General features: G+C 35.6%; 1 protein-coding gene across 9 annotated transcripts in view; it reads right to left on the minus strand.

The window, feature by feature from the left end:
- The window catches only part of LOC100646827 (potassium voltage-gated channel subfamily KQT member 1), a 164,070-nt gene that overhangs the window by 78,528 nt on the left and 59,665 nt on the right, over positions 1-25,877 (minus strand). For 5 of the 9 annotated variants that reach the window (XM_048406928.1, XM_048406926.1, XM_020863516.2 and 2 more), the window contains exon 1: positions 11,137-15,827. The exons of 2 other annotated variants lie outside the window; for them this stretch is intronic. In XM_048406928.1, coding sequence (XP_048262885.1) covers positions 11,137-11,455 — 319 coding nt within the window. In that variant the 5' untranslated portion in view covers positions 11,456-15,827. Of the gene's footprint in view, positions 1-11,136; positions 15,828-25,877 lie in introns of those variants that run through there. 2 more of the 9 variants (XM_048406927.1, XM_048406931.1) reach the window with 2 other exon arrangements.

Consider the following 25,877-nt stretch of genomic DNA (forward strand, 5'->3'; position numbering starts at 1 on the left):
TATTTTTTGAAGATTAATTATAATTGTAAATTCCGTTGCTTTCTATTCCTATTATTTGAATTTGGTATAAATAAATGGTATAGATTTGTTATGAATTCCACAAGCTCTAATTTTTTAAGTTAACTTTAAGTGAAACGGATGAATAAGTTTCTAATAAATAGTAATAATATTAAAACTGTAATTTTGTTCTCTTCGTCGTATATTCGTTTAATTTGAATATCGTCTTGATCCACGTGTATCGTAGTTATAAAAGTGATAAATAACATTATGATAAAGTTCTCTCGGAACCATTACGAGATTTTAAATTACGGTATAAAGAATACGAGTATATTCAACATGGTTTTGTTATAGTATATCGTTTAACCTTTGAACTTTGATATTACTATTATATTATTTAATAGGCATACTGTTTATCAACCAGTAGTTAACTTGATTCAATGTGACAAATAACTGACATTTGGATTGGGTTCATAGACTTGATTACGACATGTGTTCTACAAACAAATGATGAATTTCACCGCTGAATTAATTATTCGATTAATTGACCCGACTATAATCAAATTATACGGGCACAATTCACGGTAACAATCGTATCACCAAATAGCTGAAAATGACGCGCACCTGGATATTTTATATAAATGCATAAGGGCGATTGATAAAATATGTTTTAAAATGTGTTTCAATAAAAAATATAATACATTCTAACTTATTTAAATCAACTGTGATAATTAAATAACGTAATAACGTTGCAATAATTTTAATTTAATATAATTTTACTAGAATACATGATAATTAACGATTAACATAGTAATAATATTTTGCGTTTTATAACCAACTATAATTCATAACAAATATATACGAGGTATAAGTGACAATCTTAAACTACAAACTTTTATAATAATCTCTTTCCTTTCTCTCTTCGCGGTAGAACTTTCTTTCTATACTATTTTGATCGACAGGCAACGTACGAAGTCCCGACACTGACCATTCCAATACCGTGCGAATGCGAGACTTTTCGAACGAAGCATAACTATGACGTGTAGTAAGTAGAGATTCTAAGAATAAATGGGAACACAAAGGATACGAATACGATTCAATAGCGTGCAAAAGTTTTCAACAAGCTCGACCACCTTCTATTTGCTACCATGTATAAGGACAACGATTTTAATGAACCTTGGATACATCAAGTTCTCCATTCCGTTCGAAGAGTCTTCATGATCGTATCGTAAAATTATCACGAAAATTCCTTCTATGAGACACGCCGGCTGTAGTATTAACAAAGCAAGGAAATTGTACGAGGAATCTATCTCGCGCTCATTCCATTGATAAACAGATGAATCGTTCGCCGAGTAGGAATTATTCAAATATTTGATCCAATGAAAATCGTTAAGGATTTGCAATTCCAGCTAGCGCGAAGCTAGTTCTATCAATTGATTCTGATATTTTCTTTGAGAAATATTTACCTGTTTCTTATATTTCTTTTCCCTCCGTACTCTTTCTTCGTTTGTCCCGCTAATGAGTTTAGACTTTTACACGATCGAATCACGATTTTGCAGTGTCGTAGTCGATCAAGATTTTTCTATTTCGCCGCCGGTGTAACAAGAGTAACAAAAACGGCTGAGAGATTCGATTATCGACCACGTACGTGACGGTTATATTTCTCAGCATCAATTGAAGTAACGAGATTGCTCGACATGTCGCTGTATATCGGCTGCCTTCTATAGTACAACAGATCTAGACCGCTTATCTGTTGTGGAAAATCGGTCGAATGAATATCGGAAGATACGAAATTTTACGACGCGCTGTTATTAATAAACGAAAATTCTATCGATAGCTAGTTCCATGGAGAATCGTGCAAGTGAGATAGGAAATTTTTCTTATAAGCAGAGGATTCAGATCAGTTTGCCATAACTCGATACTTCGTGGATACTTGCGATACGATAACTTGTAATACGTGACTTGTAAAATTTCTGATTTATAATATTACTACGATGTGTATAAAAGGACAGAGGGAAAGGCTAAGGTGAGAAAATGTTTGCTACGAGTTTCAAAATGAAATCAGGTATTACTTATTATTTTACATTATGAAGCAGTTCTATTATCAAGCTTATTTTAAATGGCTTCAACTTATTTTAATATAAGTAAATAAAAGTAAAGTTTCTTATCGGATTCAGACTGAGGCTATATTAAAAGACACGAGTTTTCGCGATCAAATTGTTGCGCAAGGAGATGGTGAAATTAGATTAAAAACTCTTGCATTGAAGTTCCATGATGGAAAAGTAGATGGTGACAAGCTGTTACTGGTTTGAATTTAACGCATATTACAGTACGTCGAAGAAGTATTGAAAGTTATTGAAACTCATTTATGTTTTGTTCAAATGTTAATTATATTATGTAAATTCAATATTCGCGATACAGGTAGTACCTACGTCACAATAAAATCACATGAAAGATGGAATATTATTTGATACCTTATAATAGAAAGTAATTCTACTAACAAAGCTTCTTCTGATGCTTGTATTTTAATAACGAAATCTGACATCGAAGATCGATCGGTAAAGTATTAGAGGAGCGAAAGTTTTGTAACGAGATTCTAACGGGTATCAAAAGTCTTTGTTGATGGCTCGTTACGCGAAAGTCTATGAACTAAAGTTAGAAATTTCTTGCCTTAAAATTTAACAAAAGACTGAAATTATGATACGAGTTTAACATTGAATATAAAAATGAAATATGATATCACCAAACCAGATGTGTATTCAGAAATACAAATAATTATAGAAAAATACTGGCAACAGTCGGCCACCTATATATTTTGGAGGGTGTAAGACAGTGTTTTATCACGATCGGGATGAGTAAAGATACACCACTAACGAGATGACCCGATAATTTATGCTGCAGGGCAGATTCTATACACTCCAGTGAATTCTACTTTAAACAGAATTAATTAGTGGACTTCGATTACTGAGTCTTCGTGGACTTGAAGCTTTACTGCGAAACAGCAAAAACGAATAAAATCGACAAAATTTCATCTATTTCTGCATTATTCTGTTATTTCTCTTTTGCCGCGAGTATCTTATGTTAAAAACAAACTAAACTCGGTAAAAATGAAAATTTTAATTAAATCCAAACGATGTTACTAAAAAATAGTCCTGAATTTTAAAAAAATTTTTGCAACACGAATCACTGCACTCTCAAAAAATGATTAGATATATTATCACAAAAAATATTGATTTCTATCGTCCTTATGGGCTTTATGAACCAATGAATGCTATTATGGATTGTAACACGTTCTAAAAGATCGTCTGCAGTTTTCTATTTGTGTAAAGTTACACGAAGCTCGGGGTTTTGAATTGAACAAAAGAAACGCTTTAATTTAGATGGCAAAGGCTACATCCATTTAAAAACCGATGTAAAAGTACAAGCCTTTCATTTATTGGAGTTAGTCTTTTTTCTTATAGGTAACACCCCGATACACTGTTATCGTTAACTTTATTCCCTTGTAAAATGATAACCGAGCTCCCACGAAACGACTACGATATTGAATTTCTAACTATTTAAACATTTTTTACGAAGGTAGTTGATTAAAATTCATTCGAAAAACTTAAAAGATTCTATTTTATACAACAATTGGCATTTCTGCGATTTCCGTAGTAATTGGTAGATTCGTAGAACTAAAATATAAGTAGAGTCAATATAATTTTTCTTTGCACATTACAAATTGAAATTTAGATTTGCTCATTGTTTAAATGATTCGCCTTAATGCCACATTTTCTTCACGCATCGAAAGCCTTTTTGTTTTTGTCGAAACGAGAACGTGATTACAATAAATAAATAAATTGATTAATTAATTAATTACGTGATAAATAAGGAATGTTTGTGAAGGATTGTCTAAAACTACCGATGAGATTCCCAATGTGTCGACTTTTCATCCAATACATTACAGGAGTAAAGTTTCCCACCCAAATCAAAGTTTTGGAAGTCTACTTAAAGATATGAAACTTCCATTCTTATTAATTAAAGCGAACCTATAACATATTCAACGAGGACCCAAGAATGGGTACAGCTGTTGAATGATTAATCGCCTATTAGCCACAAATCGATGTGATATTTGGCCTTTCAAAACTTCCCGCTAGACAACTACTATCAGATTATTATTTATCGTTGTGCTGACATTCGAGGTGCCTTCGAGGTGTAAAATGCAAAGTGCGAGCTGTTCGCTCAACAACCGAAAACTAAAGTTACTCGTCTCGTTAACTTCCTATATACATGTATCGCTAAAAATTACGTGGTAGTGTAAGAAATAAAAATAAACTGATAAGAAATATCGACATTGCTTATTTAAATTTTTAAGAGTCGATTAATATTCGTTAGCTGTTCAATAGTTATCGAGCGCCGATCATTTACATTTTGTCAAATCTCTGCTTCTATATTTCCTTTCTGGAAGAGAACTAGTCGTGAAGTTACCTAAACGAAGTCACAATGATAATAAAAAAGATAACATGACAATAGCATATACTATAAGAGTTCGATATACTAACTATACTGCAACTAGCAATCTTCACCACGAACGAATCTTAAAATCTGCGAAAGCTAACGAAATTGGACGTCCAATTAAAACGCGTACGATCGAGCCTGCAGTTCGCCGGCGGACAAAGAAAATTGGTGCACGGATCGAGCTAAAAATGCGCGAACAGTGCACGTAGAGACCAGATACCGATACACGCTAGCCCGATAAATTGCTTCGAATTATCTGCACGCTCATCGCCAGCACTTCCTTCTCTCTTCGAGCAGCGATCACTTCTATAGGCCGTACAGATAAATTCTAACGACTACATGCAATTTCCCCGGGACATTAGCGAACGAAGAATCGGAAGTTAGAGCAGCTATAGCGAGCCGCGAGATATTCATCGAGAACCACTTCAACTTCGACCAAAACCGATTCGTTGTTTCCAAAGAAAGAAGAGAAAACAAAGAAGAATAAGAACGAGAGTTTCGTTCGATGATTCACCGATACTTCAGAACACTGGTCGTAATTTCACGTAGCTAATCTAAATTTTCTATTTCCACGATCTACGATTCTGCGCAACACGAACTATTGTCGCATTATGCAACAGTGACGATTTATTTTTTTAACATTGTCCCTTCTTTCTCGCTCAGTTTCATTTTTCCCTTCTCGATTGTACTGCAAGAGGATTTTCTATATGTCTGTTTTAGGAAAACCAGAGATGGGGAGAAGTAGAAGTGGAGGAAGGGCGGAGAAAAGTAAAATTATTGGAAAATAAAGTACAAGTAAAAAGTGGATAAAGAAGGGACGAATGATGCGTAATGGGGAAAATGTTTATATAGAAATAAAGTATTTAGAGATAGAGAGAAAGGACAATCGAAGTATCGATATATTCTTAGGCTACTGTAGTCATCAAGTAAGTTTAGCTTTAGTTTTGTTTCATGTTTGTAAACTACGTACAGCCAAGTTTAATTTCCAAGCCATAAGGCTGCAATAAATGATTATAATTATATGTGTCTTTTGTCAAAAACGTTTTTCAACTCCAGATAATCTTCTATCAATAATGATAATAAAAATGTAACTTAACTAATAACGGACATATGGAAACCTTTGTTACGAGTGAACTTAAAATTTTGCCAAAATTAATCAAGCTAAATCTCTAGTTAAAATCCGAAACGCGTATCATTGGACTTAATTTTTTTATAATCCGACGTTTTAGTTGGAAAATCGTGTAACGCCGAGAAATATATGGAATCACGAAAGAAATGTTGACAAGATGCCTGTAAATATTAACGCAACCATCCGCGTATTCTCATGTCCACATCAACGAGTTTGTACACTACGGCGGAACGGATTACAGGGACGTAATAGAAAGGTCAATGGCGTTCATACCCGTAATCGATAATATAATAATTCCGTTCTGATGTAGATTATATCCTCGAACAATGTCGTGCGTTATACTTGACCACGTTCTGAGCATCGAAACTCGCGTTATCCTACGTGTTCATTCAACTAACATCATTGTAACCGCATTATTACAACCGAGCAATGTTAATATCAGGGCCACAAGTCCTATTTAATCGATATTATTAACTAACACCATATCCAACATTTGTTGTTACACTGTTCTAATGAAAATGTGTCATTTTCTATTTAAATTTCTACTTAAACGTATCGATTAAATTTTTCATCACGGTTAACTAAGTTTCTGATTAATGGCTATTCTCCTAAAGCGATACAAGGTAACGTAAACAATGCCGCGCTTGAACTAGCTATCCCAAACATTGCCGAATCACAAAATAAAATTAAGTGAAAATGATAAGCGTGTATGGATGAAAATAATTAATTCTTATATTGAAACGGAAGAAGCATATGCATATGTAATTTCCACGAGTATGAAAACTCAGCGAATAAATATCAGCGAATAAATACATGTTGTGAAACGTAACTATATACGATATACGTATGTTTGTATTAATTTAGCATGATTGCTCCGTTATAATAATTCGAAATTCGGAAATCTATGTACGAAATATACGTATATTGAATCGATACTTCTTTCTTTCCATGAACGTCTCTCTTATCGAAAAATATAATACAATTGAAATATATGAAATTGTGAAATCTAAAGCGAAATAATACAAAGCCATCGTTTATGATTGAAAAGAGTTAAGAATTATCCCAATACTGCACCGTCAGGCGAATGGGATCGTTTTATTCTATCTTGAGACAATGAATTCCACGGATCCTCCAGCTGAACATTCAGTCTGCGCAGAGAAACTTACTCGAAAACGGAAGCCTTGTTAAGAATGCGTTAACCCAACGTTCGCGTTGAGAGAAACGGTGAATACGAATAATTTAACTTCCCAGAATCAGCTGCAGGCAAGTTCCTTCGTACAGGTGAAACACACTTAGAGACAGGGACAGAAGATTACTTGAATCGTCATGAAATCCAGCAAAGAATGTAATTGTACTGCGTGGAGGCGGATTTTCGTAAAACTTAATTAGGCTGTATTATCACTAAGATCGTCTAACTTTAACGCCAGCCGAAACTCACTTTCTCTCGTACTACGTGTATTGCAGCAATGACGTTTAAAACACATACTTTTTTAGAGTTGAACAATTATAAAGATTAATAATTATTAATAATCGTTAATAATCTTCAAAGCTAATGCCGACTTTCAATTATAAAATATGACGATATTTTATATTAGGTTGTCCGAAAAGTGTCTTTCTTTTACAGACACGTCATTTACAACGACGCATCTTTATACAAACATGAAACCTAATCTGTCGAACGTTGTGATCTTTATCTTGATAAAACAAAATAATATAAAATGAAAAATGTTGTGTATCTATTATTTCCTTATAAAATGAAAGACACTTTTCGGACGACTTAATAATTTGTATGACATGTAGTTATATTATACAAAATATAACGTGAAATTAATAATAATGTAGTAATGATTGATAAATATTTACGAAACGATGCTAAGAAAATTTGTCGGCCAAGCTCCGAAATACATATAGAAAATTTCATGACACGAAAGTGACGATATACGAAAGTCTCTCTTTATTGATTATAAATAAATATAACTCCCCTGTAGTATTAATAGGGGCATCTGCATATCGACGGAAGCTCCCTGATATTTCATAATGAGTCGCATGGAAGATCGAGAATCAAGCGTGTTTCACTCACCGAGCAACCACCAAAGGACAAGAGATTTTTCAGTTTTCCTAGCGAGGGAAACAAACGTCCCCTTGTTGTTGCTTATTTTTATCTCAAAGACGGGATATTCTTAGTATACTCGAGAAAAATAACTAACATACTAAGTAAGGGAATGCTCTCTTTGCAACTGATTCAAATTTTTGGAAATTGCAAACAGAAAGATACCACAGGGTAAAAACAGTTAATTCTTGGTCGAATAAATAACGGGTGAAACAGATGAAACAATGGATGGGGAAAAGATTACGGCAAGTTCGAGAAAGCAGAAATGAAGTTCGTTCGATGATATTATTTTTGCGATTACTAGAGGCGTAATTTTATTCGTTAAAACATTGCGTTGTAAACATTGATCCAATATAACTATTTTATTGAATGATACGTATATTTGTTTACCAAGGGTCCTTTACAATCGCGGATATTCGAATACTGAAGTTTTCCATGAGATTATGGTAATGAAGGGTGAAACTTCTGCAGACTTGTCTAAATAAATATAAATTTTACTCAAGACGCAAATCCCTAAAGTGAAAATTGCACGTCTCTTATTCGGATGAAAAATATCTCTACTTACGTTCTATTTCTTTAGCGATGTTCATAGAAATATGAATCTGCAAAAACGTCCGCAGCCTATTTATTAAAGGAAGACCGAACTAAGTAACATTCAACAAGGAACCATAGAAGAAAGCAGAATTCTGCTTTTCTCTTCGAACAAAGGAGAAAGGAAAAAGATTGTGAAAGGGAAGAAACGAGTGAAATCTTTCGCTCACCGCAACGAAAACACAGCTATTACTTTATTTCACGTGTTCACGAAATCAGTCGCTCTTTTTTCAAAGGAGATTACACTTCAGCCGGCTTTCCTTCCGAGCTTCCGTATAATACAAGGCAAGAAGCTAAAAATCACCAGCTCGTTGCCTAGTTCCCACCGAGCTGTGAAACGAGAGTCACCTAAAAGCCATCACGACGGCTTAAGGGACACTTTCAACCGGCGTCGTGCTCTTTTGATATTTCAATTCTTTTTCTTTCTTTTTTTTTTTACTATCTTCCGGAGAGTTAAGAACGAAAAGAAATCCTGCTAGAACAAACTGCTAGAACAACGTTCAAAACGGAGCGAATAATTTGTTAATTCGGAGACGAGGTCTAACGGAGCCGGTTCTATAAAAACCGCATAAGAAGATTTCGATCGTTATTTCGTGAACGAAAAAGTTAAGCGGATCGATCGTTTGCGATAAGAAAGAGGAACATTTTACGATAAGAAACTATCGTAGTAGTTGTTTGATACTGCTAAACTTTTTGGTATCAAGCTTAATCTGTTTTAGTTTATTTACGGCTGCGATATAAATTCGACTTTTGTCCTTTGTGCTGCTCCTTTTAATTGGTTTTTTGTGGCAGGAAATTTTATAACAGCAAAAGAATCAGCAGAGGCGAATTAGTTCGCCAGTTGAAAATCTTCGTTCTTTTCTAAATAAATAGATCGATTTTTAAATTAATAGCGAAAGTAATTATCAATTTATCAATAATCACCAAGTAAATAATTTTTATCAAAATACGTAGCAGTTGACAGGTTAGTTAATTCGATTAAATAACGATCGATAGTATATACTTTCCGTAATATCTGGTATAAAATCAGGGAAGTATATTACGAATATTTAGGAAAAATAGTTCGCGCAAGTTTTCTACAGACAATGTTCTCAAAGTCGGTCAAACTATGCTGACGTATTCTATTTGCGAAAGATAGCCAGAATTCACGTATACAAGTTTGATTGTGGCCACGCTCTCTGCTTCAAACTAACTAGGCAGAGGTTTTATTTCCGAATTTTTAGAACTCGGCCTGTTCTAGCGATATGGTCGATAATAGAAAAAGTCCGGTGTGCTACGTGTTACTGACAATTAAAAAAATGAAACGTAGATTCTTAGAACATCTACGCATCTTATTATAACCTAAACGAAATTTTAATGTCATTTACGTCTAGTTTGATTCTATGATAAATACTCAAAATTAAACTGTTTTTTCGTAAATTGTTTTTTGTAGAGATATCTTCGTATCGAACTTGTAATTGTATATGACGATATATTGATATTTTAAATTGAGGCTACAAATACTAAAGATGATGACCTGTGACAGCTTTTGCTTGCAATTATCTTCAAAACAACCCCACAAATTTTTTTCATTCATTTTATGGCACTTTTTATATTTTCAATTTATCGACGCACGATTAATAGTTAATTCATAGTAATTCATAATATTGTTAGGTCCATGCTATGGATAACGTAATTATGATCATGCTACAATCAAAACTCACGAAGAAAATTGTTTTTAATGAACGTGAAAAGTTAAATAAAACACAGATTACATGGCTCTCTGCCGTTCATGTAATGCCGTTCTTCTGCTTTTAGTTAACGTAAAAGAATATCTGATGCAATAAAAAATAATTCTGACGTTAATAATATCAGAATAAATATCTTTTAATTAGGTACTGCCGAAACGCAGGTAATATTTCACACGAAACTCTTTCTGTGTCATTTTATTACAAATTTCCCGTCCTCGTGTGAAACTTGTCGATGCAATTTAATCCTTTGTGAACGAAACATTATTCAGGTTCAATTTAAAAGCAAATTAATTGTAAACGACAAAGTTTTAATTTTGAAAATTTATCGTGCTGTTGAAAATTCCATAGAACATTGAAGTTTCAATATCGAAAATATCTTGAAACATTAACATGTAATGTTATTGACAGAAAATCTGATGTAACGCAAGAGTCTCTGTATCTCTTACTCTCTCTCTCTCTCTCTCTCTCTTTCTCTCTGTTTCTGTCTCTTCATAAATATCAACTTTTGGTACCTACTGAAAGTATTCCAATAAAAATACTCATTCACAAAATATCAATTCAATTAATCGAATTCTAATTCTATCGCATCTGTACAAGAAATCTGTCTTCTGTTTGATTGTAGAATCGGACTGTTCGTAAAGGCTATAAACACGAGACAAACCGAAGGAAATAGAAGATACGAGAGCGAAAAGACGAGGCTGTTCTTTTCTGACGTTTCATTTATGACAATAGATCATTAGAGAATCAAGAACGATCAAATAAATTCAACTTCTTAAAAACCAGTATTCCAAGAGCAAATTTATAACAATACGAAGACTGATATAACTTGAGATACCACTAAACCCCCTAAACTAACCACAAAAAATAAAGACACGATTGAAATCTACGATGTTCGTGGAGAATCACGTGTCGAATCAATCTAATAGAAGCATCTTTGTACAAGAAATTCTAACAACGAAACAGAACAACAGAAATCACCGAAAAACCAGCAGTATTCCTATAATTCCAGTGAGCAGCCAAAAATCTTCCGATCGTTACACCATATAGAACGAACTGAGTTTCCTCGGCTAGTCCGAGTATACCTGAATGCGTGCACTTCTTATGATTCTGATGACCTTGGCAGTTAACATGGTGCCCATGAGAATGGTGCGGAGGATGATGCTGGCGTTGCTGGTGCTGGTGCTGGTGCTGATGCTGGCTGATCGGCGATTTAAGCACGCTCAGCACCAGATCATCATTAGATGGCACGATCGTCGTGAGCTGCCTGCTCTGCCTGTATATGTTCTCCTGCTCCGCGCGGTTCATCCTGCATCCAAGTCGTCGACGTTGCAAATAAAATCCCGGATACCATTCGTGCCTCCCTCGACCCGGACCGCTACCTAGCATAACAGCGTGCAACATCCCGACGCTCTCTTGCAGCAGGAACTTTCGTTCATCTGACCCACCCCCAGACGATTCTCCCTTTTTTTCATGGTCGTCTCAGATCTATGATCACTTCACGATACGCGGTCTTCTTCTTTCTTTCTTTTTTCTTTTCTTTTTTCACAACTTGATAAGATACACGTTTCATACGATTTAAACACTATTCGAGTATTTTGTTACACCGATTCTGATTCAATTTTCAATTCAGGGAACAATGAAAGTAACAACGTTTCCGGTTAAAGATTACGTGTGCAATTGATCATCGTTTGATGAAGCTATTTATGATTTCGGGTGCTAATTAAGCACTGATGAACGTCCCTTAGTACGTTTTAATGAGTTCGTTCGTTATGCCAATTTAAGGGGAAATGGACGCGACGAGTATCTTTCTTTTTAATAGAACACCCGATTTATGTTGTTTGAACACTATTTGGACATTGGAAATGTTTAACTCACTTCTGACGCAGTTTGATAACGATTTAAGGGGATTAGGATTTTAGGCTGAAGATTCCCAGTGTACTATTCTTCCACACCGTTTAACAAAACATTCAATTTGTGGCATTTAAACGCTATCTGAATATTTTGATGACGAGATTTTAGGGGAGAAACGGATGGTGAAATTTCAAGTTCTCGCACATTCCTTCACCACAATTTCCTAAAGCACTTAATTCGTGGAATTTGAACGCACTAGTTACACATTGGAGCCATTAAATTTTTCGCTAAGCTTTGATGAACTGATTTTTCATATTTACGATGTAGTAGCCTGACCTTAAAATTGTATTACAAATTTTAACAAGTTTCGTCCGATTAATATCAAACTGGTGAAATTCGTATACTTTGAGTATCTAACGCGTAATGAGGATCGTAGTCTTTGAATGTTTTAATCTTTCATGCGTATATCTTGTAGGAAAAAGGATTTTTCGTGAGTGTGGGTCTTCCAACTCGAATCTCTAAGCTACTATCACATTTTCGAAATTACAAATTCGCTATTAAACACTGGGCCAATCTTTCACTAAAGTCTTGTATACGTGTAAACACTTTTTGCGATGGAAAACAAAAGAATAAGAACTAATATCAAATTAAACTGCTTTCTACTCGCAGCTTAAATTAACCGCAGATAATCACGAGTTTGATCAAAAATTTCTCAACCACTTTGATTCACGAACGCGAAACAGTCGATCTGAAATTGTAACGTTTTCTCTCCTCGCAATTTGAATCAAGTTTACGCGATCATTAGCCTATTGGCAGAAAGGTGGCAAAGAGGATCAATCTCTGCCCAAGATCGTTTCCTATCGTAATTCAAATCAATCGCGAACTATCGTAATTCACAGAGATCGTGCGTTTCAATCTCACACGGAAATTAACGACACTTTCCTCCCCCTTCTTCTAAAGTACTTTCTTTTTTATCCAGTTCTCGTAGTTTTCTCTTGTTGTGTCCATGTAGTTTTTCCTGCTGTCGCAACAAAACGACCCTCCATTGCCTTTCCCTGTTTGTTCTTCGTTCTTTTTCCCTTGAGAAGTATCGAGCAATTTCACTCGTTGTCCAACTTCTTCTGCCCTGCGATGCTGTTTCCCTCGCGATATCTCTCGTTCCTCGTTCGATCCACAATCCCGCAAAAGCGATTAGCTCTCGTAATATACTTTGTCTTGTCGATCGACTCGTCCCTTGAAAGTTGGACGATCGAATACGAATGGCTCCTCAACTTCCAAGTTTTTGTCGAATACGATGGTACAAATTCAAGAATCTATCAAAACAAATTTCCGAGGGAGAAATTCTGTCAGAGCAGAGGCCATTGTATAAACAGCTCGACGATCTTCAAGGACTTGGATTCGATAGCAATCTTCTGATATATTTCACTCTTTCTGCCTACACGTGATACTTAAATCTGACTCGAGCGATCGTTTCGAGTAATCGTTAATTATACGGCTGGGGCGCGTAATAAAGGCGCAACAGTAGCAACGATAACTTTCTACGCCCCCTGAATTTGCCTTGCGAAATAGATTTCTCTCCGGGAAACGTGAAGAGGAATCACGTGCTCGTTCCTTTTCCTCGGCTTTTCTTCTCCACCTAGTTGATGTCCTCAACGTCGAGACTCACCTCGAGACTCTTTTAAAGGGATTACACCTCTTGCTTTTCCACAACAGTCTGGTCGACGAGATTGGCATTCTCGGCGAGTTGCGGATCCTCTTGTCGATCGTTGCGACACGACGCGACATTGGACAGTCAACATTCGATGCTCGAGCCGTTGCAGAAACTGATCCCGAGGGTTTCCCGACGATTTCCGCTCGCTTATCTTCCAAACAGTCACACACGAAGTCTCGTGCGACGACTCTATTATTCTCGACGTGTTTACCGTGTCGAGATAAAAGGAACGAGAAGTACTGTTTCGTGTAACCTGAAATTGCTTCGGGATTTTACTCGATATCGCGTTACGCTAGCGAAACATTCTGCTTTACTTCTACGCTGGAATTAGCGTGTTTATCGTTCGGTATTTTTATCGTTTGATTGAAACGCGGTCTCAGCAACCATTTCAAAACTTATAAGTTCTAACAGGGAAGCTTTTAAGGAAGCAATCGCTTCACCGTGAGGACGTGCAAATTCGAAACTCGACGTCAGTTTGCCACGGAAAAGGCTCAAGAAATCTCTTCTTTTCCGACCAGCTTTGAGCTTCTGTACAAACTATTTCCTATCATCGAACGTAATGTCTATTTCGAGATTGAAAATCCCTTGTCGAATAAATAGAACGAGTCTTCGGGAAAAAGAAAAGAATACGCGTGCATGGATGGTGTGTACATGTCGGTGAAGAACGTATATTCAACACCATCGGATCATCTCTGCTCGAACCTTTCGCGATCTCGCCCTCGTCGGATTCAGCCGTTTCGTAAATTCTTTAAACGCGATCCTAGCTCCGTTTTGACGTTTCGTATATTCTTTCTTCCACCTCTCTATCAACCTCTAAAATCCTACAATCGGAGTGGAAGGAACGCGAGAAATTGATCGTTCCCTGTATTTTCTTCCTTTTTCCATTCAATTCGTTTGATTTGTAGCACGAAATTGCTTCGCTATAGCGAGATCCCTCTATATTGCTCTTATTCAAGACGTCTGCCAGTAGATCCACGTGAAAAGAATTTTGTTGGACTTCGTAAGATTTCCGATTCACCGTGCCCTGGACAGAATGAATAAAACGATGTAATTTCGGCCTTTTATCCGCATCTTTTCGGGGTATACGGTGATTTAATAAGGCAACGAATGCGATCTCCACGGTCTTATCTCAATCATCCTCGTCACGGGCCGCGTGTTTAACGACGGGATTACATTTTACGAAGCCTCGAATCCGCGTCCGACCGTTATCCCCGGTCCGATAAAATTTTAATTGAAAGTTCCCACGAGGACGCGTCTCCTTTGACATTTAAGATCCGCCTATTTCGTTGCAGTGCGCTTTCATACCCGTCTAAATGCGGGTATGAAACCGTGATTCAATTTCGTCGTTTGTTTCTTTCTTTCTTTTTCTTTTCTCCTTCGTTCGCCTTTTATACACGCGTCCTCGATTCCTATGTGTCTACGGAAAGTAAAAACCGTCTGGCGTTCGTACGATGTTGGATCTCGATCGATTTGGGCATGTGCAGGTTAACGTTCAGGATTTCGAAATCGTTGTAGCATCGTTTCGAAAGAATAGGTTTGACACCGGTGTACGATAATTTGCCTCTTCGATCCGTTCCCCATAATTGTACGATCATTTACGACTCCGATCGAGGGAGTTTGAACGAAAAAGCTTGATCGAGTCGGTTTCTTGCAACCTCTGAGAAAAGATCTCTCAGTCATAAGCACAGTTCGTACATGTTTTCATCCCCCGAGCTTCGATTCCTAACTTCTTCGAATCCTCGCACGCTCGAAATCCATTTCCCTCGATCGTCCACAAACAGACTGATCTTTCTTTTCCCACGCAATGACAATTATCCACGTACGTCGCGACGAACCAACGAAAAAATCACGATCGTCGTAAAGCCTACATTCGACTGTCACGGATTTTCTCCTAGAGAAAAGACGGCAGAAAGGAACAAGGAGGAGGAGACGAAAGAAAAAAGAAAAGAGGAAGGAACGAGTTAAAGTGCAGTAAGATCGGTGCGAATTTCGCTCGTGCTTCCAGATGATTTTCACGCACGTGTTCCCGCACTCACTCGAGACGGAAGCACAAGGGGGTCGACAAATGGTTGTTCGAGGGCGAGCGACTCGTTGATCACGCAATCGCACCTGGCAGAGGGAAGAGGAGGGTGGATGATACACGAGGTCGCGTGGCGCTGGTCGAAGACGCGTAATGTGCTCAGGACGACAGCCCGCAACCAACTGTGGCTCTTGGCCACCCTGTAGTTCCGCCACCCATCGCAACCCCGAAGAGGTGGTGGCTCTCGGCGCTTGCACGCCGCGCACCGTTTACGAATCATGAGAAATGTTTTCATCTGGCCTACCCCTCGTCGAGCGACAGATCGCACACGCAAAAACCTTACGCTTCTGCCACGGTACTCGAGTTTAACTCTGGTTAGTGGAATGAACGTACAGGCTTAGAACGATTCATAAGTGCATTTATCGTGTAATGTTTTAAAACGTAAGGGCTAAGACTTTAACGCTAGAACTACCGATAGTTAACACGAAGCTATTTCTACCAAAACCAGTTAAAATGACTGGTCTTTAAAAAATACGTAACAATAGAATATTTCTATATGTATTGATTTATTTTTTATTATTATTACTCCATATTGGATCTCCAAACGAGGGTCGATACATTTATAAAATAGTAAAGCCAGTCATTTTGACTGGTGCAGTATTTCTAGCGTTAGCGATCTAGCGATTAATCCGGATTTTTCTTGATAGCTGATAACATCATATTGAATGATACGCGGTAAAAATTTTAAAAACGTGTGCGAAGTTGTATAAAACGAGGAAACTGGTTAATTGGAGTTCGATAAACAAATTGCAGAATCCTTTTACATTTTGACAAGTACCAGTCGTTTTGACTGGTGTTGGTATAAGTAACCTTAATACAAAATTATTTTGAATTTGAATACGTAAAAAACAAAATAAAATTCATTATATTATACTGTTAGTTATCGTTGCGAAAGTCATTACATCATTGCAGAAAAAAATATAACATGAAATAGGAATTTTAAAATAAAATTGTAAAACCAGTCAATTTGATTGGTGTGGTAGTTCTAGTGTTAATAATAGCTTAATAGCGATTTTCTTAAGCAGTTAGCTGTTTTTCACGAGTATAGTCAAAGTAATGTCATAAAGAAATGGCAATTGTTTTATTCCATTTTTATTTATTTTTATTTTAATTTTATTTTTATTCCAAAAATCTCTCGTTTCATTTCGTTACAACTTAATTCTATATTGTAACAGCCACGTGTGCTCTGTGTTTCACGAGTATAGTCGTCATCGCTTACTTTTTGCGACACAACTTAGGCACACGATTTTCAAAGAGCTCGCAAATCCTGAGTGGTTAAATGCAACAGAAGAGAAAAATTTCCTTCGGATATTAGCATTTTGTCTGTAACAATATTATTATCGTTGTTATCGTTGTTATTAGCGTGGAGAATTCTTGGATACACAGATGTAATGCGCGGGGAAATAAATTACACGCGCAGATACGCATATGGAAAACAAAGAAAAGAAAAGGAGAAATTGCTAATGCTTCTGTGTTCCAAAATGGGTCTAATCGGCTGACGATACAGTACTCTAAGAGCGTTAGTAATTAGCAGAGAATTTAGAGATCCCGCGAATAAGCCCCACAGCGTTAATACTACGAGAGATGACGTTACTACGATGAGCCGCAAGTGATAAGTTGGACTTGAAGGTGACGTCTAGATTCTTGACAATGCTTAGCGTGGATAATGGTATAGTATAATTAAAGACTAGATTATCTTTCTTGCTGCTAAATCTAAGGGTATAACGTTTAATTAAGCTGAGGGACAATTTGTTTAGCGCACACCAATCATGAAATCTATTAAGATCTACGTGAATTAATTGTGCGGATTACGGACCTCTAGTTCTATAAAAAATTAATTAATATAATGAATAATTATGGTAATTACAGGTTGAACGATTATAGGTATAACGCTAGCTTGTATAATATTGAAAACAAATGTTACTTAAAGCTTCACATTTCTTCTTAATTTGCTAAGAAATTAAACCAATTCGTAATATTTAATTACGGGAAGTTTCAAAAAATTAATTTTTTCCATACAAACAAATGGGAAAATATTACGAATCCTGAAGATAGTTTTGCAACTAATTTCATTTCTCTCAAAGTATTTATTGGAAATTACAAGAATTTATAGAAGATCTGCGAAACGAAATGTCTGCAAAGCCATGGCTTGGTTGGATTAAACGGTTTGGAATCCATTAAGCGTACAAATTCTGCATCGTTTATATTGCGTTTCTGCAACTATTTTAAGAATCGTAATTCCATCCTTCCGCTACCTTCCTCATTTTTATTAAATCTTAATTGCAATTTATAATCTTAATACTATACAGAGCTAATTATAATTGCGGCAATTTTTTTCATGAAACATAATACAAATATTTTTCCCATACTTTTACGAATTATTACACGTGTAATATTTGGAATTTATTGATATATAAAGTAAACAATTACGATCATCGGATCTTGGTACAACCAGCATTTCCTGGATCGATTATCAGTTCATAATATAAAGATAAAACTTGGAAAGTTACATAACTGAGAAAATTGTTATGTGAAGAATTCTCCTACACAAAGACGACACGAAACCAAATGCAAATACGTTCGCAAAACTCTTTGAAAACTCTTTCTCGAAACTTTCGTTAAGAGTTCTTTCTGAATATCTTTTCTTAACTCTTATCCGTAGTCTTCGCCCTTAAAAAGATTCACTCCCACGGTTACACAAACATACATTACACGTTATATATACATATATACACATAGCAACGTTCAAAGCTAGCCAACTAACATTTTTAAAATATTAGCTGCCCAAACATTGTCTTTCCGTTTTGTACAAAATATCTTTTACTTCCACGACATTTCAACAATCTTTAGCAAAGCGATTTTTATATGCATTTTAATTTTTGTATAAGGAATTTCCACAAATTGTTTTCGCGATAAATCGCTTAGAAAGTATGCGAAAAATGTTAAATCCTTAAAAATTGACTTTTATAAATTGTGGAGATGAAAGAAAGTGACGACGGAGATAGATTGGAAAATTGAAGGAAATTGACGCTGAAACATCGAAAATTTGTATCGACCGAGTTGATTATAAAAAGTTGGAAGATAAAATGAAGGAAGAGATGTGTACAATGGAATGGAACAAGAGGAAGAAAACGATATTAGATGAGGGCGAATGTATACATATTTCCGTCGTGACTGATTAAGTTAGCAAATCCAACGATAGTTTCGAAATCAGATGCGAAAGTTATACAGAACTTACCGACAGTTCGAATAATTTAAGCGGAACTTTTTGAACCGGAACAGAATGAAATTATTCAAACAAGGCTGCAATAAATCGTAGAACCGTTGCTGAATTTCTCTACATTTCCTTTTTTTCTGTTTTATCGCTTCGTACGACAACTTTCCGAACATTTCAACCATGCACTTGATGATATTTACCCTAACAACCCCAGACCAGATAAAGTAACTGGCATGTTAAAGATATATTAGAGCGAATACAAATACCTATTTTATAGAAATCAAACGTACGATAAGAAAATGTCCACGGTTTTAAAACAAATAATTTACAGTGCTATAGATACTTCAATTTCTTCAAACTTCATCAGATTGCAGGATCTATTGCGTTGGCAACTAAGTGATTGCGGATTTTGTCATTAGGTGGTATCGACAAAATCCGCAATCACTTAGTTGCCAACCCAATAGATGGAAAAAGAAACGATCGACAGAAATAAGCAACGCTTAAAGGTTTTCTATCACTACCGCGATGTTAAATAATAATAATAATAATAGTAATTAATAATATATATGGTATTGAAGTAACCTAATTACGAAAATAATAACAACCTTCATCGCGCCTATTTATTCTTAACATATTATACTTGTTAAAAAAAATAACAAGCTGAAAGAAAGATAAAGATATAACTCGTTAGTGATACTCTTTTTAAATACACGTATGTATCTTTATACACGTATGTATGTTATCTTTACGCGCATAGGAGAACGCAGAGAAAAAGCAGAAATTAATGGGAAAATTTCACGATTGCATGCAGATGCACGTTAACGAGAGATCTTCGTTCTGTGGGCAGGATCATTAAACAAGTTTGTTTGTACTGAGAACAACGCGGTGAATGTATATCGCGAGGTCGGTTTGTCTGGCGAACACAAAAAAAAAACGGTGAAATTTATAGAAAATTCTGAAAAATGTTTTAAAAAGTTGAAATTTGGTGTAATTTAACAAAATTACGAAACTAAAATTTCTATAAATGAGAAAAAAAGGAAGGTGTTATTGATTCGTTTCTATTCCTAGCATTTGTCTTGCATGATGCAACGATATAAATAAATATTTTACTGGCCGATTCTTATTCCCTTTGAAAATGAAAAACTGTTACGTATATCGGTGTAAATATCAACGTTCTCGACAGTCAGCTTTATGGTCACGTTTCTGATCTGCGGGATCAGAAATTCCTTTCTGTCGTTAGATAAACGAGCAATGGGTCCCAAAGGATTTCTTAAAGTGTCTCGCAACCCTTCTTCGACCACCATAAATTTTTCTTACCGCCGTCAAAAGGGAAAGAAGTCCCCTCTCGAATGCGTGCCACGTACCTTTTTGCAACTCTATAGGGACGCCAACCCATAATTAACAATTCGATATATACGAGATGAGAAATTGAAAAGTATACGTGATACATTCGATATAGGAATGGCTTCGACGTTACTTGATTTGTTATTATTAAGATACATTGGCAAATTTGAAACAGGTACAGCCAACGAGTAATGGAACGAAATCTGGACGAAAGGAAGGGGAAAGTAATAACAGATACCGAAAGGAAGAGATGGCGATATTCAAAAAATTGTGGGAGAACGATAAGATTAGAGAATCAAAATACGACGGATTATGTAACTACATACAAAATATCAGGATGTCACGCCACATAAAGGAAGAGGGGAGAGGGCAAAGTGTTATAACTAGAGGGATATGGAAACGTAGAAGATGCGAGCAAGTATTGGAGATCGGAACAGGAAAGAATATGTAAAAGTGAAATATTGAGGGGACGTTGAAACATCTGATAGAAGACAGTGTAGTAGTGAAAGGAACAAACACAAACGTGGAGAAAATTCTAGGTAGATAAAAGATAGAATGGAAGTGTAGAAATGGTTAAGGAAGATAGAAAGAAGAAGGAAAGGAAGAGGAGAGATAAAGTAGGAAATGATAGGAGAAATATCAAAGATTAAAAGTTGCAATAAGCAGACAGCTAGCAGTAGGAGTGGCTGACGGAAATAATAGTTTTAGAATAGGAAGAACTTACAGCGTAGATTCTTAAATACATAGTATGTTGTAACTAGGTTAAGGCTAACATAAGAATAAAGTATGCAACTGGATGAGTGAAAAGATCGGACGAGGAGGAGGTGTTAGAAAAATTGTAAGCAAGTCGCGTTTCTTCACCGTGATGTCGAGATCAAATAAATTATTGCTGTTATTATTTTGATCAATTTTTGTTTCTGTTTATTTTTCCTTCATCTTTGTTTGTTATAGTTTTAGGACTTTTATTTATAGACAAAACATATAAGAAAACATTCTTCCAGAGAGAAAAATATCAGTTTAAATAAAAAGAACGTAAATTATTAATCGTATTTTATTAGATGTACAGAGTGCTATCTCTCTACATCGATGGATTTTATGATTTTCTCCGTATAGTCGACGAATTAACTCGATTTTGTCAACACGAATCGTACATATATATAATAGAACTGTCACGATAAGAATTAAAGATTCACAAGTGAGGCATACAAACGCGGAAGTTTTCTAAGGAAGTGTTTTAGGGGCAATTTTGTCAAATCAACACCACTGACAGTGAAAGAAGCACTTAAAGGTCTACTAAATATACGGTACCTATACATACCTATAAGTATACTGAAATTAGGTTAGAAATATATGCAAATAAATACATACTATGTGTGTATAAACCCAAGCTATGTACGTATACAGACATCCTACAATGACATCTAAATGGAAATCGGAAATGACCATTTACATGCTTCCAACTCTAATTGTTATAGCAATTTTCCAAACGTCAAATTGCAAAGAAATATATGGAAAATGAGAAAAAGAAACATTTCTTGAGTAAAAGCACAATCTAACTTCATTTGCCCGGTCCAATTTCATGATATCTGTATCTCATATAGCTTACCGGCTTATAGTGATAAAACGTCTTCAACTGATAAATGGCTTCTGGCGAAAGGATTCAAGCCACCTTTTGGCGGCAGTAATGCGTGGTTGAATAGCAATCGATATAAAAGTAGGATTACCAGTAGCTCGTATCTTCGGACATCCACGAGCGCAGTATCGGTTGTGGTCTCGTTTCGATCGAGCAATTCAAGAGCGAAATGTAATTTTAGTTGCTACTACTTTTCATATTTATGCTTATATCGATTTAATATTCTTTGACACGAAATTAAAATGTAAATATTTTAAACATATTATATATACCATTATATATGTTTAATATACCATTATATTTTATATACAATATATCATTCTACCATTCTTATTATATAAATATATATAATATATAAGTTAGTATATATAACACTATAGATTAAAAAATATCATTAAAAACAAAAAATGCCTGTTATCGAAAGATGCATAACATGAAATCTACATATCCTTTAACACTGGAACCAGTCGAATTGGCTGGTTATACAAATTTATTTTCAAATTCCTACTTCGTGTTATATTTTTTCCGCAATGATGTAACGAGTTTCGCAACGATAATTAAAAGAATAATATGATGAATTTTATTTTGTATTTTACGTATTCAAACTCAAAATAATTTTGTATCAAGGTATTTATACCAATATCGGTCAAAATGACTGGCACTTGTCAAAGTGTAAAAGGGTCTTGCAATCCGTTTATCGAACCCCAATTAACCAGTTTCCTCGTTTTGTACAACTTCACACATGTTTTTAAAATTTTTACTGCGTATCATTCAATATGATGATATCAGTTATTAGGAAAATTCCGGATCGATCGCTAGATCGCTAAATGCTAACACTAAAAATATCACACCAGTAAAAAGGATTGGTTCTACAATTTTATAAATGTACTGACCCTCGTTTAGGGATCCTGATCCCTAATAGATTAATAATACCAAAAATATACTACATAACATGGAATTCGTTCTGTAAGAAAGTAATAAATCAATAAATATAAAAATATTTTATTGTTACGTATTTTTTAGAGACCAGTCATTTCGACTGGTTTTGGTAGAAATAGCTTCGTATTAACTATCGGTAGTTTTAGCGTTAAATATTCTTCATTCTTAAATTTAATTCTGAAATTAATATCCTTTAAGTTCTTTAAATTTATCGATATATCCGTGTAACATCTGTATAACGATAAAGAACACTCGTCCGAACAGTAATCTTTCCTTAAATAGAGATTCTACGATTTTAATGAGAACGCCTTCTAACGTCTGACCAGTCAGTTCGAAACTAACAAAAGCGCAGAAACGTTTCACGGCACGTGTGCACTTCAAATCGACATTTCGCAGAGCGAGCTCGTTCGAGGCACGAAACAACCACGAGAAACAAACACGGCCAAAGTTGCCCGTCAGGCTCGATTAATCGAACAACGTTCCCGTTTTCCAGCCAAAAGAAATTTCGATGTTCGAGGCTGAAGCTCGCACGTTGCAGAGGCTAAAGCGTTGCTGCGGTTGGGATGAGTAATGGAGGACGAAGGCAGCTGTTTGTCAGAAATATTTCCAACGTTTTGACCACGCGGTTCCATCGAAACGGCATCGATATGCAACGATCTCGGTGGTAATCGAGAAACAAGAGGACTTCTTATTGATTCACATTTCACGTTGTCCTCTTTAAAGTCTCGTTGTTCCCAAACGTCTTCCGCGATATCCGATTCCCGGAAATACCAGTATTTCAATGGGAAAATGGCTCAAAAATAATTAGATCGTTATGTTCTTGGAAAATATCACTTTGGAAAAGAGAACGGTATTCCAGGGTATCGTAATTCTTCTTTCGCAAATGTATAAAATATTTTACGTATTCTGTTATCGTACATTATCATTTGGATTGTAGGTCATGGATCGAATAAAATGTTTATTCGATTTATAAGATATATTTCAATCATTTCGCGACTTCATTGAACTGAGTATTCTCTTTTTCTTTCTTTTTTTTTTTATTTGAACGTATCGTAGTATATTTTAGTTTGAAGGATTTTGTTAATTTTGTAAGATACCGATGATTAAGGATTGGTTGAACGATCTACTTTTCGCTATCATTGACTCACAATAGATATTTATGTAACAGGTAAATATTACAACAGAGACTAACTGGCAGAGGGCTATCTATTATATTAGGTTGTCCAAAGGTTTCTTTCGTTTTATAAGGAAATAATGGATGCACAACATTTTCCGTTTCATATTATTTTATCGAATTACGTATGATCCATTTTGTTCTATCAAAATAAAGATCACAACGTTCGACAGATTAGGTTTCATGTTTGTATAAAGATGCATCGTTGTAAAAGACGTGTCTGTAAAAGAAAAACACTTTTCGGACAACCTAATACCACGCGGTTTTGTCGATTCTAACGAAGCTACAAGTTGCGAGATACGACGACTGAGTAGCTTTGAACGTAAATGTTACAAGTATTAACGAAATATGATTTTTATAATATCATGCTCCTAGGAAAATGCTTCGGAGACTTGAGCCCAATTTTTTGGAACATTTTATATATTACATTATAATTGGTGTAATTGACTCGTTAACATGTTAACGTATTATTATTCGATAACAAACGAAATAAGCAGAAACAAACTGCTAAGGATTTTATCCATTCAACCTTTTCCCTCCAGTGTCGATATACCATCGATAAAAAATTTCCATCGATAAAGTGAAATTTCGTCCTTGCTATCGTGACGACTTTTCCACCTCTACGATTTCCACGGTGACCTCACCTGAAAGCGTTCGAGCATCCTGCCGGTTGCTTCGCAAAAGATAAGTCGATAAGTCGAGTCAATGGTAGCGAAGGTATCGCGTCAAAAGCAGTCGAAAGATCGACAACAGGGAGTACCGTATACAAAACGGTTTAAACGGAGTTTATTCACGGTTTACTGCCGTCTTTATGGCCCCGAACGCGGATGGGAAAAGTTCGATTAACCGATGGGCGGGTTAATTGATTTTATTAGATGTTCGAAACGAGTTGCGAACAAAAAACTGATACCGTTTGATGAGATATAATTTTATATAACGTAAGGAATAAAATGCCCGAAAGCACAAGGAAATTATGATATTAAACAAATAAGAAATTGATTTCCCGATTATCACAGACAGTTCTTAAAAATGTAATTCGATAATTACCATAGAAAATATTCTAAAATTAGACGAGTTCTTTAGCGTCATTATTAAACCTGAAATATATCGTTAAAAAAAATAACAATAGCAAAATCAATTTAAGTATCAAACTTTGACAAATCGAATGAAACTAAGCGTATTCTGCACATTCGTTGATAAACCAAATTAAACCATTTAGCAGAGTACGAGATACGATGTTCAAAGTTCCAAAATATTATATTAATTTATATTAACGTACGAAATTACCAAACTTCCATCTCCAAGATTTTTCGGCGTTTAACTTCTCTCACATTTGCCCCGTTATACGTTATTATAGCTTTCTCTAAACTGTAACACGATGCTAAAATAGCAATTTCAATCTCGAATAGACTATGACCGTTTTCCCTTGCATCCTAATTACATACGACACGCGATAAGTAAACTATTCAAATACGTTAATCGATTAATTTTCATCCAATTATATTAATTACCGCTACATAGTCCAAAATATAATCTCGCATGGTTGTCTTTTAGAAATGCAGAATCATTGGGACGTCTTGAAACAATATGTGTGTGTGTGTGTGTGTGTAACGGTGTAAGCGGACAAGGGAGTTGAACGCGCTGTAAATTCACTCTCGCCGCATGCAATTATGCCATGGCTGACCTATACACCTGCTTTCGCTGCCGAGTAAACTGGTTAAGACTCGTGGGAGTAATCCCTGACCAGGGTAATAACCAGCTTTGTTAACTGTTTCTGTGTAAACGCCACGCGACCAGACATCCCCAATGGAAAATACGTGTATGGCCAACGTTAAGTATAATTCTCGCTGATGAAATGTCACACAGGGAAGTGA

Source organism: Bombus terrestris, chromosome 6 (genome assembly GCF_910591885.1).
Source record: "Bombus terrestris chromosome 6, iyBomTerr1.2, whole genome shotgun sequence".
NCBI lineage: Eukaryota > Metazoa > Arthropoda > Insecta > Hymenoptera > Apidae > Bombus > Bombus terrestris.